Raw genomic sequence first — 15286 nt, forward strand, 5'->3', positions numbered from 1 at the left:
GTTCCAGGGCAGCCAGAGCTACAATGTTAAGAACCTGACTCTAGGAAAGTAAAAAAATGTAACGAATGGGCTAATTTGCCTGACAGAAGAAACTGCACTGCACTCAGGAAAGCTCTCTGCTCACGGTCCCCATTCAATAAGGGAACAAAGACGTGAAAAAGTGCAAGGATTCAAAGTTGGAGGCAGAGTACAGGGAAAGTATCTGTAACATTTAAATCGTGCCATTAAAGAGAAACCTCTTCGTGTTTTCAATGAGGACAACAGCAGGTAAAACCCCACCCACTCATTTGAAAGGAAAAGTCTGAACTGACAATGCCACCACTTGGGTTTTCTGCGGCAAAACAGCTGCCTAGGGAAATGTTTTTCCAAGGGCACCCTCAAAGACACAGGGTTGCTGCAACTGAGCTACATCTGAAGCTGGCAGAACTGGGAGTAGCATCCACATGGTACTGCTTTTGTAGGCATGAAAGACGGAGAAGCAAAAGAGTCACTGAATCTAGCACCAAAGTTTCAGAAAGCTGCTAAGTCCAGGCAATGTGTGGAGGGGTTAAGATTCCCTGCAACAAGGCTCTCCAAGACCATGCATGAAGCTGGGAAGGAGAAACCTAAGTTTCAATAGAGAACCCAGGAATGTTTGAGAAGCCAAAACAGAGGAAAAGCTATGCCAAGAAAAGCTACAGCGGAGCTAACCAAAGAGAGAGGTCACCTACACTGAAGGCATCAGAGCGGAAGGAGGGAGCATCCAAGACTGTTAGAGCCCAGATGACAACATCACAAACCCAATCACATGGAGCTACAGGTTTGGTGTTTGCCCTGCTTTGCCCCCACCCCTCTTTTTGGACTAAGACACTATAGCTTTCCTTTTTTTTTTTTTTGCTTTCTAAGGGTTGTGGTTAGGAGATATGGTCTCAGATGCATTAGACTTTCAAACAATACTGGGGTTGTTAAGGACTATGGGGACTTTTGAAAAACTAAACACAGTTGCAATATGAGATGAAAATGAGATTTTAGGGGCTAGGGCAAAATGTTATGATCTAAAGAGATGTGTTGATGTCAAGCTGAAAAGAGGGTGGAGCTGTCATGATTAATTTTGTCAACTTGGCTGCATTTAGAATCACCATGGAAACACACCTCTGAGTGTGTCTATGAGGGTATTTCCAGAAAGGCTTAGCTGAGGAGGAAGCACCCTCTCTGAATGTATATATGTATGCAGCCAACCCCACGGGAACCCAGCTCTACTTCCTGAGCATGTACACTGTGACCAGTTTCTCTGTGCCCTATAGCCATAATCCCCCTGACATGGGGACTAGAACTCTAAACCTGTAAGACCAAAAAAATAAAATAAACTCCTGTTTTTAAAAAGCTACTCATCTATCTATTAATTTCTGTGTATGTTTGTATACCTCTAGGAACCCATAAGGGCCAGAAGAAAGCAACAGATCCCTGGAACTGGGCTTACAACAGATGGGGAGGGGCTGTGTGGGTGCCGGGAACTGACCCTCTGCAAGAGCAGTCTTAACCACTGAGCCGTCTATCCAGCCCCAAACCTTCTTTCTTTCAGCTCTTTTTATCAGATTTTTTTGGTCACAGAATGATAAAAATAACTATTATAGATAGGAAAAGCCAGAATCCTTATACCTCTGCTTGGCTGCTCTTCTTTCTCGTGATGCTTCTACAATAAAACAGCAAGCGAGCCTTTTATTCCAAGGTCTACCTAAGGTGAAGGAAAGCTCATGCCATGATGCAGATGGGAGAAGTCAAAACAATGCGCATGACACCTGATGATATGAATGCAGCAATTTTCATGATTAGAACCTGAGCCTCCTCAAAGGAGACAGAAATTACTAAGTACTATTTCTAAAGTCTATGAGCAGCCATAGTGACTGACGATACTAAGTTCTCTACTGGCCCTTTGGCTTAGATGGAGACTATCAGCTTAAACTAATATCAACTGCACGATCCTTCACTGTAAAGAAATGCTTTAAATACACCCTGATGGCTTCAGTGGGTGCCTGCTGATGTCTTACACACCAAGCACAACACAAAATACAAGGGGACACAACCTTCTTCCCTCCTTGCTTCTCACTGAAGCATTCTTACTTCCTGAGACTATAGAATGGGAGAGAAGACTACAGGAGTGAGAAGCAAATTCCTGTCTACACTCTAAACTTTGGGGCCCTTCTTCTAGATCTTAATTTGTCTTTTGTGGCAAATAATAAATAGATAAGTAAACTGCTACCCAAATGAGTAAGAAAAACACAGCAAATGTGACAGAAGAAATGGCAACTCTATCCATAAAACCAAGTCTACTAGGTTCACTACTATTTTTAATACCTGTTTCTAAAAGGGTGAAATTTACATAAAAAAATTGACTAGTTAATGTTCTTTGAAAGTCTTCCTCACTAGCTAGGAATATATTTTTCTTCCATATTATACCTACGAAAGAGTACTTCTTAAAGAGCAGCCTAAGAACTGAAATAGAAACTTAGGACGGGAGGAAGACCAGCCAGCCTACCTGCTTTACTCTGCTCAAACAAGTCTTCCTGAGTTGATGAGACCTCAGGCTCCGAGGAGGTCTGGACCTGCAGCTCCCCTCCTAGCAGCTCGTGGGCAGGCACCAGCTCCTTTGTTTCTACAGCTGCAACAGGAGCTTGAGGACTGGAAGGCAGATCTTCCGACCTACGAGACCCACACCGCCAAGGATGAGGACTGCTAGTTCAAAGTTCCCTCTTCCAAAAGAAAAGTTTAAATCTAACAATTTTAAAGTTTCTAAGAGCTCTCATCTCCACGCCCTACTGAAAGTGAAGAAGAGTCCTCAGGCGTTCAAAGCCTGTCTCCAGCGCCCCCTTCCACCAGCCATACCTCTTTCCAGTTTTGTCTGCTCCAACACCAGTGACAAGTGATTGAGAATTGGTACAAACATCTTTATCCAGAACTGATATGGCTTTTCTCTTCACTGGCGCCACAAATATATTATCTATTGCCTGCTGACCGTTTCCAGGATTCCTTACACACTGCCCAACCAGGGAAGACTCACATTCTTGGCCCTTTCCCACAGACTTTTACTTTCTATACTATTACCAAGGAAAAATGGGAAAGCAAGACTAACAGAAAAGCCAGGTCTGTGGGTCATACCTGTAATCCTAAGTGTTTCAAAGGCTGAAATGGAAGGATTGTGAGTTCAAGGCCAACCTCAGCTACACAGTAAGTCTGAAGAAAGCCTGGACTACAGAGTAAGACCCGTTTAAATAATAATAATAATAATAATTTAACTAAAATAAAAGCTTTCTAAAGAAAAGTCTTATTTTAGCATAGTAGGACATACACCTACAATCCTAGCACCAAGAAAGTTGAGGCAGGGGAATTCTTTCAAACTCAGGGCCCTATATAGAAAAATACTGTTTCAATAGAAAACAAAAAAAACCTAAGAAGTCATGACAATCACCTTTGCTGAGGCCCCCACGCCCAACTTTCTATAGAAGGAAACAAGAAACGGACACTGTATGCTCCTCTCCCTTCAGGTTGAAAGCGTTCACCCCTGCCACCAGCCAGTCAGTATAGTTCTGGGTATAACAATGACCACAAACTGAGCACAGTGTATATCCCATTCCTACCGAGCTAAGAGCCAGGAACACTTGGATCTAGCTACGCCATAAATTAACAGAAAGATAATACTTAACAACCCAAACAACCTGGGAGCTCAAGAATACTAACAGGTTTCCAATATAATACTCATCTATGTCTTTTATTTATTTATTTTTCCATTGGTTTGCTTTTTTTGTCTTTTGGTTTTTGATTTTTTGAGACAGTATAGCCCCAACTGTCTTAGAACTAGCTCTGTAGACCAGGCTGGCCTCAAACTCAGAGATCTGCCTGCCTCTGCCTCCTGAGTGCTGAAATTAAAGGCGTGCGCCAGCACTGACTCATTTAAGTCTCTATTAGCCCCAGAAACGCAAAAAAGATCTACAAATAGATAGTGACCCTGACTACCCAGACAGAGTGTCAACCAGAGATTAAGGATTATAGTTACAGAAGAAATAATGTACCTTTATAATAGGCCTGAATTAGGATGAAGCACACACAGTAAGACTGCATAGCCAACCCATATTTATAAATAATCAATATTTCTTTTGGACAAAAACAAGATGACAAATACACAAACTATAAGTGGGAATCAGCAATTTCTAATACTATTTCTATACCTAAAGTAAAATTCCTATAGCCCCACAGTAAAATCGCAGAGATCTTTAGAGAGAGCATGGCTTACCTTGCAGGTGGTAGATTTTGCTCATCTACCACATGGATACCTTTATCAGGCTGTACTGTAACAAGGACGTCTTTGCTGAGTTCTAACATGGAGGTACCGTCAGTGGACTGGTCTTCACACTGAACTGCTTAATGGATAGGAAGAAAAAAAGATACAAAGCAGATATTTAACTTTTCAAAATATTTGAGGCAGCTCCAAATGATTCTCAAAAAGTAAAAATCTTAATAGAAATGAGTCTAACTTTAAAATACCAAGAGCTACATAAAGAGGGACAATACCCCAATTAGACACCATCCACTGCCAAATAAAACCCCAATGCCAGAAATGGTTCCAGAGACCTCCCAAACATCAGTCTACTGTCAATACTATCAGTTGTGCCCTGGAATCTAAGGGTAAGACCCTGTCACTGAAGATACCACACACTTGAGTCATAGAACGTGGAGAATTCATGCTAGTTCTCAACTAGGAGCTTCACACCTGCTGGCTGGTATTCATGGTGCTAGAAGGTGCTATGCAGGCTACTAAAGGAAGAAAGCAATCCTCAATCTCACCAAGCCATGACCCAGTTACAACAACCACCGGCCTAGGAAGTTATGCCTAATGGTGCAATAGTGGTACAAATGTTATGGAAGTAACCAACTAATTTTTAAAATTGGATTCAAAGCCCATTCATGAGCTAGAACCCATATTTGACACTGTCAATGAAACCAAGAACCTGAAGCTAGACAGGTCATAGGCCATAGAGTAAAAATCTATTTCTGTCACTCTGCTATGTGACCAAGCAATAAAATGACTCCTAATGACATCAGTGCATCACTCTGTCCTCATCAAAGAAGCCTCTTCTACTAGAATATGGCCATTAACAGAGTAATCCACAATTGGTCAATGTGCAGAGAATAAGAAGCTTTGGAATTCTAAGTCCTAAACGGGATGTCTATATCACACTTCTCCCCTCAAGGCTCAGGGATCTATATAGAAGAGGAGGTAAAAAAAAGTTCTAAGAGCCAGAGATGGTAGATGACTTCAAGGAAACCGTGTTTTACAAACACAACACTGAAAACATATATGAGCTCACAGGGGCTGCAAGAACATACATACACAAGATCTGTACAAACTCAAACCAGACAAAATCTTAGCATGGAAGAAGAAAGGTAATCATGAAGTTCCACCCCTAGGGAGTTATAGGCATCTGGTTGCTAATAGGAGAGCAAAAGTCAGCTTCCTTAATGGCATGACCCCTAGTATATAAACCAAACTCCAGGGCAGGCCAAGAAGAGCCAGATAACACAAAGGTAGACTGCACAGGTTTTTGGTTTTGTTCAAAGAGAGGGAAGAAAGGAGAAAACATGAAGTTGGGTGGATAGGGCAGGACCTGGGAGGAGCTGGGTAAATATAATCAAAGAATATTGTATGGAATTCTCAAAGAATAAAAATGTAACTTAAATATGTAAATGTACATACATATACAAAGATACAGATACAGACACACACACACACACACACACACACACACACACACCTGAAAAAATGGTTCAGTGTTTAAGAGTACTTGCTGCTTTTTCAGAGGATCAGAGTTCAATCCCCAGCACCCATGTTGAGTAGCTTACAACCACCTGTATGTCCAGCTCCAGGAGATCTGACACCCTCTTGTGGCCTCACAGACACCATACACATACACATAAATTTAATTTTTAAAATATATAGGTATTATCCCAAAAAAGAAAGTAACTAATGGCCTACTTAGAGAAAATGTCAGTCTGCAAGCCATCACTTGACAAGAATTACTGATTATAGCTGGGCGGTGGTGGCTCATGCTTTTAATCCCAGCACTCAGGAGGCAGAGACAGGTGGATCTCTGTGAGTTCGAGGCCAGCCTGGTCTACAAGAGCAGTTCAGGACAGGCTCCAAAGCCTGTCTCAAAAAAACAAAAAAAAATTACTACTTACTCTGCAAACTTATGATCTATGAATTTGGATAGCTTATTGAGAAGCCAGGCATGGTGGCACATGCCTTTAATCCCAGTACTCAGGAGGCAGGGGCAGGTGATTCTCTGGAGTGTGAGGCCAGTCTGGTCTAAAAAGTGAGTTCCAGAACAGGCAGGGCTATAAAGAAAAACCCTGTCTTGAAAAAGACAAAAACAAAAACAAACAAACAAAAAAAACCCAACAAACCACCATGTTGGGGGGGTGATACTGGAGACATAACTCAGCAATTAAAAGCACTTATTGCTCTCACAGAATACCCAAGTGTCATTTGGAGAACCCACACAGTGGTTCACAACCATCTCTACTACAGTTCCAGGGAATCTGATGCCCTCTTCTGACCTCTGTGGGCACCAAGCAAACATGCTATACACATACATACCTGAAAGCCAAACACTCACACACATAAAATAAAAAAAAACTAAAATTACTTCTATTTTTCCTAAACTCAAAAGTTTAGGAAAGCTGGAAAAGAGGAAGCTGGTGAATCTGAGTTCAGGACTACCCTGGCCTACACAGCAAGATGCAGACCAGTCAGAGTCACATGGCGAGACTCACACAAACCAAAAAAAAAAAAAAGAAAAAAACATCTTAAGGAAAAAAAACAAAGAAACTTGTTCTAGAGGGATAATCAACGCCACATGTGAGAAAACACATTTCGTACCAGTATTTGCATCCACATCAGACAGCTCGGTAGAGCCCAAGTTAGTGGTAACCAATTGCATATGTTCTTGGTTGACATCATAGGGCACTGTATGTTCTTCAACATCCTGGCTCTGGGACAGTTCCAAAGCCCCAAAGCCCAACTGTGATGAAGCAGAATCTAGGAACAAAACTCCAAGAAGTTAGAAACCACCCCACAACATTATCAACACGCAAGCTGCTGTCTTCTAGGGAGGACAGTGTTTAAAATATTTTTTTGCATTTAAATGTTCTGTGCACGACAGACACATCACAGCTGAAGTGTGGAGGTCAGGAGAAAACATGCAGGAGCCAAGTCTCTCCTTCCACAGTGTGGGTTCCAAAGACAGAACTCAGGCCATCAGACACTGCTGCCAAGTACCCTTTACTGAGGAAGACCTTAAATGTCTCACACCAAAGACTTGTCACACATAATTTTCACAAAACAATACAAATTAAGGGGCTGGGCATGGGCTCAATCCCAAGCGCCCCAAGAAAAGAAGGGGGAAAAAGTCAGGAATCAAATTATTAGCACACACTTCTAATAGCAGCACTGAGAAAGCACAAGCAGGGGAAACCAGAAGTTCAGGGCCATCCTTAGCCAAACAGTAGACTTAAGGCTATCCTGGACTATGTAAGACTGTACTTTAAAAATAATTAATAAGCAAGTTTAAAATAAGGGGAAGGGACCAGCTAAACGGCCCAGCAGGAATGACAACCTGCTCAAGCCTGGCATAACAACCTGAGTTTGATTCCCTGGCATCTACGTGGTGGAAGGAGAGAACCTACAAGTTGTTCTGACCTCCACAAGTGGAGCCATAGAGTGTGCATTGCATGCCCCCCCCCACATCATTAAATAATAAATAAAATGCAGTTTTTAAAGGGGGTATATAATAAAGCAAAAACATGGGTACCATAAAGCCTTATAAGCATTTAAAATGATAGACTATGTCAATAATCTGTAAACACACCAAAACCCCACCCAGAGGCACTTGAAAAATAAATGCAAAATGAGAAAGAAACAAAATGCAGAAAGGGAGCCCATCAATGAGGAATATTCATTTGTTTGTTTTTTTGTTTTGAGAGATCACGCTACAAAGTCACACCTGGCCTTGAACTTCTAATCCTTCTGCCTCAGGCTTCCAGAGCCTAGAATTCTAGGAGAGCGTTACCACGCCAGTTTACTGCTGTGTTTGGGGTCTTTATTTTTTCCAAGGGGCATGAATTAAGGGCTAGTCACTGTATGTGGTGCCGTTATAAAGTGGTGGAACCTTTTTTTTTTCTTGATTTTGAAGCAGGGTCTCATTCTGTGTAGGCCAGGCTGGCTTCAAAGGCAAGGCAATTCTTCTCAATTCCTTTTTTTTTGTTGTTTTTTTTGTTTATTTGTTTTTTTGGTTTTTTTTGAGACAGGGTTTCTTTGTGGTATTGGAGCCTATCCTGGAACTAGCTCTTGTAGACCAGGCTGGTCTCGAACTCACAGAGATCCGCCTGCCTCTGCCTCCCGAGTGCTAGGATTAAAGGCCTGCGTCACCACCGCCTGGCTTCTTCTCAATTCCTAACTGCTAAGATCACACCACACCAGGTACCTTGAAGAGGAGGCCTAGTGGGAGGAAATTAGGTTATTAGGGCTTGGGCAGCCCTGGCTCCCCTTCTCTCTCCCTTGTCTCCCAAATACTGTGAGGTAAAACAGTTTCTCTCCGTGTCCGCCCAACTATGATATTCTGTCCTGCCACAAAAGTAATGAGTGACATTTCCAAAACTGTTTCTTTTCGGGGGTATTCTATCATGGCTTTGGAAGGCTGTTTAACAGAGAAAATTCAGTCATCAAATTAAGTGAGACATCTTAAATTACTAGGCAAATTCCTTAGTGATTCTTAGCTTAATCATGAGAAATCTATTACACGGTAAAGAGAAATTTAGCTACCTGTGTGTTCACAGTAAAGGGACATGAGAAGAATCTACTATTCTGAAAGGGCACAGGCTACCTTCAGCACCAAGGGAGCACGCAGCAGCATCAGGAGCGCTTGCTCCCACCTCTTCCTTCTCCTCTTCCAACTCCTCCTCCTTCTCCTCCGGAAGAGAAGCAGCTTCTACCGTCACTCCCAGAACACTGCAGGGGAAGAACGCGATCAGGTGATACGTCCAGAGAGGCTCTGTGCAAAGAGCACTGGAGTTTGCTACGATCCTCACATCCCAATTATCTTTTATCCAGATTAGAAGAGTAAACAGACTCTGGCTTCAGTGCCTGTAGAAACTACCTAAAAGGTTATGACTCAAAACACTATGCCAAGTTAAGTAACACAACTAAGAGAAGAAAGGCAAAAATATATTTAATTTTTTTCTTATGATCAGAGATTGAAAAATCTTTCATTGAAAAGAATTAACAACAGGCAACAAAAAAAATGTGTGCTGGGTGGTCAGGGACACTCTAAATTAAAATTCACAAGTACTTTGGTAAGAAGCCTCATACCACACCAAAGAATCTCAAATAAAATTAAGGTTAAGAAGTCTATTAACCTCAGAAGAAATTAGGGCTGGAGAAGGGTGCGGCCTGACATTCTGGGCACAGCTTCAGCCAGCACTGAGAAGCAGAGGCAGGCGGATCTCTGTGAGTTCAAAGCCAGCATGGTCTACATAGCATGGTCCAGTAAAGCCAGGACAACATAAGAGATCTTGCCTACCCCTTAAAAAAAAGTTTGAAATAAAAAAAAAATTACCGGGCGGTGGCGGCGCACACATTTAATCCCAGCACTCAGGAGGCAGAGAGAGGCAGATTTCTGTGAGTTCGAGGCCAGCCTGGTCTACAGAGTGAGTTCCAAGACAGGCTCCAAAGCTACAGAGAAATTCTGTCTTGAAAAACAAAAACAAAACAAAACAACAACAACAAAAAATTTGAATCTGCATTGAAACTTAAATGCAAAAAATAAGTAAAGCATAAAAAACTTCTTTGACACAACTGGAAAAATACAAATCTAAATTATATTATTAGTATGGAATTATTTGTGTGTATGCTTATATTTTATGTATATATAAAATATACAAGTGTTTTCCCTACATGTACGTACGGTACCATGTGTATGAATGGTACCTGCAGACATTGGAAGAAGGTTGTCATATCCCCTGGAACTGGAGTTATGCATGTCTGTGAGCCATGTGGGTGCTGGAACCAAACCTGGGTCCTTTGCAAGACTAACAAGTGTTCTTACCTGCTGAGCCGCCTCTGCAGCCCTTGGAATTATTTATTTTGTAGGTGTGTAACAGTACTGTGATCACCTACAATGCTATCCTTACATTTTGGGGACAGTGCTGAAATGCTTAAATGGCAACTATGAGTGTGCCAGTCCCTCACAAAATACACACATCCACAGGATGAACCAAAATGTACTAATCTCTCTCGTTCTGGAGAGATGGTTCAGAGGTTAAGAGCACTGACTACTCTTCCAGAGGTCCTGAGATCAATTCCCAGCAACCATATGGTGGCTCACAACCATCTGTAATGAGATCTAATGCCCTCTTCTGGCCAGCAAGCATACATACAGACAGAACACTGTATATATAATAAATAAATATTTAAAAAAATAAAATAAGAACCTGGGCTAGGGAGGTGGCTCCGTGATTAACGGCAGACACTGCTCTTACTGAGGACCTAAGTTCAGTTCCCAACACCCATCTCAGGCAGCTCACAACTGACTGCCATTCCAGCTCCAGGGGACCCAATGCTCTCTGCTGACCTATACTAGCCCCAAATCCACCTGCACAAACCCACACAGATACATGCACTTAATTAAAAATAAAAATAAATTTTCAATAAAGAAAAATGGAGGGGGCTGGAGAGATGGCTCAGGGGTTAAGAGCATTGCTTGCTCTTCCAAAGGTCCTGAGTTCAATTCCCAGCAACCACATGGTGGCTCACAACTATCTGTAATGAGATCTGGCGCCCTCTTCTGGCGTGTGGGCATACATGCAGGCAGAATGTTGTATACATAATAAATAAATAAATAAATCTTTTAAAATTTTTTTTTAAAAAATGGAAAACTCTGGGCCAATAAGATGGCTGTTGGGGTAACGGTGCTTGCCACCAAATCTGATTGCTTGGATTCATTCTCTGAAATCACACAGTGAAAGTAACAACCTGAATTCAACCCATGGGATTCACATGGTGAGGAGAAAATCAACTTCTACAAGCTGCACTGACCTCCAAATACATGTCACAGCATACACATGTGCATGTGCGCGCACACACAAATAGAACAGAACATTTTTGAAAAACTTAGAGAGAGACCATCGACAACCACTGCCCTGGCCTTCTGCCTGTCAACAGTTCCTCCTTATGTCCACCACTGAGAGCGAAGTGGAGGAGCGCTCAATTAGCCCTTGGACCTCTTCTCAGCTATATTCGGCCTCTTAGTCAGACTCAGTTTGAAATTTTTTAAGAAAGTCTCAACCTAGCCGGGCGGTGGTGGCGCACGCCTTTAATCCCAGCACTCGGGAGGCAGAGGCAGGCGGATCTCTGTGAGTTCGAGACCAACCTGGTCTACAAGAGCTAGTTCCAGGACAGGCTCCAAAACCACAGAGAAACCCTGTCTCGAAAAACCAAAAAAAAAAAAAAAAAAAAAAAAAGAAAGTCTCAACCTGCATAGCCCAGGCTAGCCTAGAACACAATATGTGGTTCTCAGGCTAACTCTGAACGGGTGTGCACCGCCCCTGGCTCCCAGGTTTGAATACTGCACCATCTATACGACTCTACAGTATAGCTCTCCAGCCAGCACAAGAACTGCCTGTTCACCATCTCCACTCCTAATGGGTAGCTCAGTCTCAAGCCGTCTCCAGCTAAACTGCTTCTCCTCCAGCTTCTCCATGGCGACTTCCTCCTCCCTGCCAGTGCTTTACATGGGCTCCATCTTCAAACCCTACTTTCCAATCTCAGAATCTCGCCGGGCTCCCCATCTACTTCTACCCTCAACTTTTCTGGATTTTGTTTTTCGAGAGAGGATTTCTCTGTGTAGCCCTGGCTGTCCTGGAACTCACTCTGTAGACCAGGCTGGCCTCAAACACGGAGATCTGCCTGCCTCTGCTTCCCAAGTACCAGGATCAAAGGTGCGTGCCACCACCGCCCAGCTTATGCTGGGCTTTTAAAAATAAACCGGGCATTTTATCCTATTGAAAAATACTTAACAAATGTCATAAAAATTTTAAACTTGCTCTGTGAAAAGTCTTATGGAGAGATGGCAAGACAAGCTACACAGCAAAAATATTTACAGACCAAACCACGTCACTACAAAGGACCACACCAGAATTTACAAAGCACCCTCAAGACACACTAGGGCTAGGACACAGCTCAGCAGTAGAGAACGTGATTCGCATGCACAGGCCCCAAATTCAATTCCTGGGACAGGAAAGAAAGAAAAAAAAAAAGCAAGCAAGTAAAAAAATAAAATAATTCAATTTAAAAATGGGCAAGAGACATAAACAGATATTTCCCTGAAGAGGAGGGCAGATGACAAACAAGCACATAAGAGGTTCAACCACATTTGCCATTAAGAAAATGAAAATTCAAACTACAAGGAGGTATTTCTATATACTTATCAAATGACTCAAACACAGTGACGAGGGCTCACTCAGTTAGGAAAGCGCTTGCCTAGAGAGCCTGAGGCTATGGATTCCATCCTCAGAACCACGTAACTGGAGCAGGGGTAGGAGCATCAAAAGTTCAGGGTGATGGCACATGCCTTTTAATCCCAGCACTCAGGAGGCAAAGGCAGGAAGATCTCTCTGAGTTCGAGGCCAGCATGGTTACAAGAGCTAGCTCCAGGACAGGCTCCAAAGCTACAGAGAAACCCTGTCTCGAAAAAACAACAACAAAAAAAGTTCAAGGCCATCCTCAGTTAGACAGTGAGCTTGAGTCTTGAGGTTTGAGGGCTAGCCTGGGATACATACAACACTTTCAAAACTATTTTTTAATTTGTATATATTATGATGTAAAAATAGTGAAGGAGCTGGCTGTTAGTATAAGCTGGCCACAAAACACAGCTTAGCTTGACTGAGGTCTCAAGTTCAACCCTGAGCATCCCGAAAGACAAAAACAGTGACATGTGAGCAGCTGGGGAGAACAGAAGGTGGAACACGCCCACACTGCTGGGTAACAGAGACAGTCCAGAACAGTCCTGCAGTCTCTTTAAAAAAGCTAAACACGGGCTGGGCGGTGGTGGCGCACGCCTTTAATCCCAGCACTTGGGAGGCAGAGGCAGGCGGATCTCTGTGAGTTCGAGACCACCTGGTCTACAAGAGCTAGTTCCAGGACAGGCTCCAAAACCACAGAGACACCGTCTCGAAAAACCAAAAAAAAAAAAAAAAAAACTAAACACGCAACTACCACACAGCCAAGCAATTAAGGCTGGGCATTATTGAAGAAAAGAAACTTTATATGCCCATAAACAATTTACATGAGTGAGGGGCCAGGCAGCAGTCGTACCTTAAGGCCAGTACTCAGGAGGCATAAAAGGCAGATCTGTGAGTTCCAGGCCAGTCAGAGCTACATAGTGAGCTCAAAAAATAAAAAATAAAAAAAAATTTAAAATTTAAAAAGAAAAAATTGTAGGAGCCTTTGCCTGTTAGGCAATGCCCCTGGTCTTTGTGTAAATATACATATACATTTATACACACACACTGAGCCTGACAGCCTGTGTTCAATCCCCAGGACCCACTTCATGTAGAAGAAAATCAAGCTGTGCTCTGACCAGCACATGTACACCCAGACACATATGCACAAAGACATAAATAAACAAAAAATTTTAATTTGCACAAATATTTGTAACAGTTTTATTCACAATAGTTAAAAACTTAAAAAAATATGCTTTAACCTATAATGGCATATCTGACATTCTCTAAACGCCTACTCAGATTGGAAGGAAGGAATAACGGATACATGGTAGGTAACACTTTGACGGATCTCCCAGGAGTTATGCTGACAGAAAAAAGCCAATCCCATACACTTGCATATTTATATAATATTTGGAAGTCAATTTTACAAATAGAACATAGGTAAATTATTGCTAAAAGTTCAGGTACAGCAGAAGGAGGTATGACCACAGAAAGAGCAGCAGGCATCTGCACACCACTGTGCAGCCCCTTGATTGTAGTGGCAGCTACACATATGATCTACACATATGATCCACACATATGATCTACACATATGATCCACACATATGATCCACACATATGATCACTGGAAACACAACACAGCAGGAAATCTAGGTGAGTGCTGGGGCCTTCACAGTAGCCTGGCTGCAATATTACAGTATTGTACTGGGAAAAGCATACTGGGGGGTGGGGGAGGGGCTGGAGAGATGGCTCAGAGGTTAAGAGAACTGCCTGCTCTTCCAAAGGTCCTGATCAATTCCCAGCAACCACATGGTGGCTCACAACCATCTGTAATGAGGTCTGGTGCCCTCTTCTGACCTGCAGACATACACACAGACAGAATATTGTATACATAATAAATATTTAAAAAAAAAAAGAAAGGAAAAGCATACTCAGGCTCTCCTGTATTCTCTGCTTGTTGTTAATTTTCTTTCTTTGACTATGTATCCTAAATTATTCTTGAACTTACTATGTAGTCCAAATTGGCCTCAAACTCCAAAGTTGGCTGAGATGCCCCTGCCTCAGCCTCCCAAATACTAAAATTACAGGCATGTACCACCATAATAAGCTCTGTGTTGTTTCTTTTTTTTTTTTTTTTTTTTTTTTTTGGTTTTTCGAGACAGGGTTTCTCTGTGGTTTTGGAGCCTGTCCTGGAACTAGCTCTTGTAGACCAGGCTGGTCTGGAACTCACAGAGATCCGCCTGCCTCTGCCTCCCCGAGTGCTGGGATTAAAGGCGTGCGCCACCACCGCCCGGCCTTCTGTGTTGTTTCTTACAATAGCATGTGGGTGTACAATTATCTCAGTTTAAGTATGCTTCATGGGGGCTTTAGATATAGCTCAGTGGTGGACAGCTGCCTAAAATACACAAAGTTCTAAATGAAATATGAAAATAAATATGTAAGACCGGAGAGATGGCCCCACACTTAAAAGCTCTTCCAAAGGACTGGGGTCAGTTCCTAGCACCCATGTGACAGCCAACAACCATCTGTTCCAGGGACTCCAACACCCGTTCCTGGCCTCATTACACTCACTACATGCATATGGTACACAGACATACATACACATATATAAAACATATTTTACATGTAAAATAAAAATAAAATCTCCAGAAAAATTTTATTTATTTTTTTTAAATATTTATTTATTATGTATACCATATTCTGTCTATGTGTATGCCTGCAGGCCAGAAGAGGGCACCAGATATCATTACAGATG

General features: G+C 42.3%; 1 protein-coding gene across 5 annotated transcripts in view; it reads right to left on the bottom strand.

Annotated features, from left to right (window-relative positions):
* Tp53bp1 (tumor protein p53 binding protein 1) overlaps nt 1-15286 on the bottom strand; it is an 87000-nt gene that overhangs the window by 49231 nt on the left and 22483 nt on the right. For 4 of the 5 annotated variants that reach the window (XM_041678968.1, XM_041678967.1, XM_041678969.1 and 1 more), the window contains exons 6-9: nt 8916-9040; nt 6914-7072; nt 4268-4394; nt 2516-2679 (exon numbers count right to left, since the gene is read on the bottom strand). In XM_041678968.1, the coding sequence (XP_041534902.1) occupies nt 2516-2679; nt 4268-4394; nt 6914-7072; nt 8916-9040 (575 nt within the window). The remainder of the gene's footprint in view (nt 1-2515; nt 2680-4267; nt 4395-6913; nt 7073-8915; nt 9041-15286) is intronic. The other variant, XM_041678966.1, reaches the window with a different exon arrangement.

This window comes from Microtus oregoni, unplaced genomic scaffold (assembly GCF_018167655.1).
Source record: "Microtus oregoni isolate MIOR12 unplaced genomic scaffold, Mior012 000031F_ref0000149, whole genome shotgun sequence".
NCBI lineage: Eukaryota > Metazoa > Chordata > Mammalia > Rodentia > Cricetidae > Microtus > Microtus oregoni.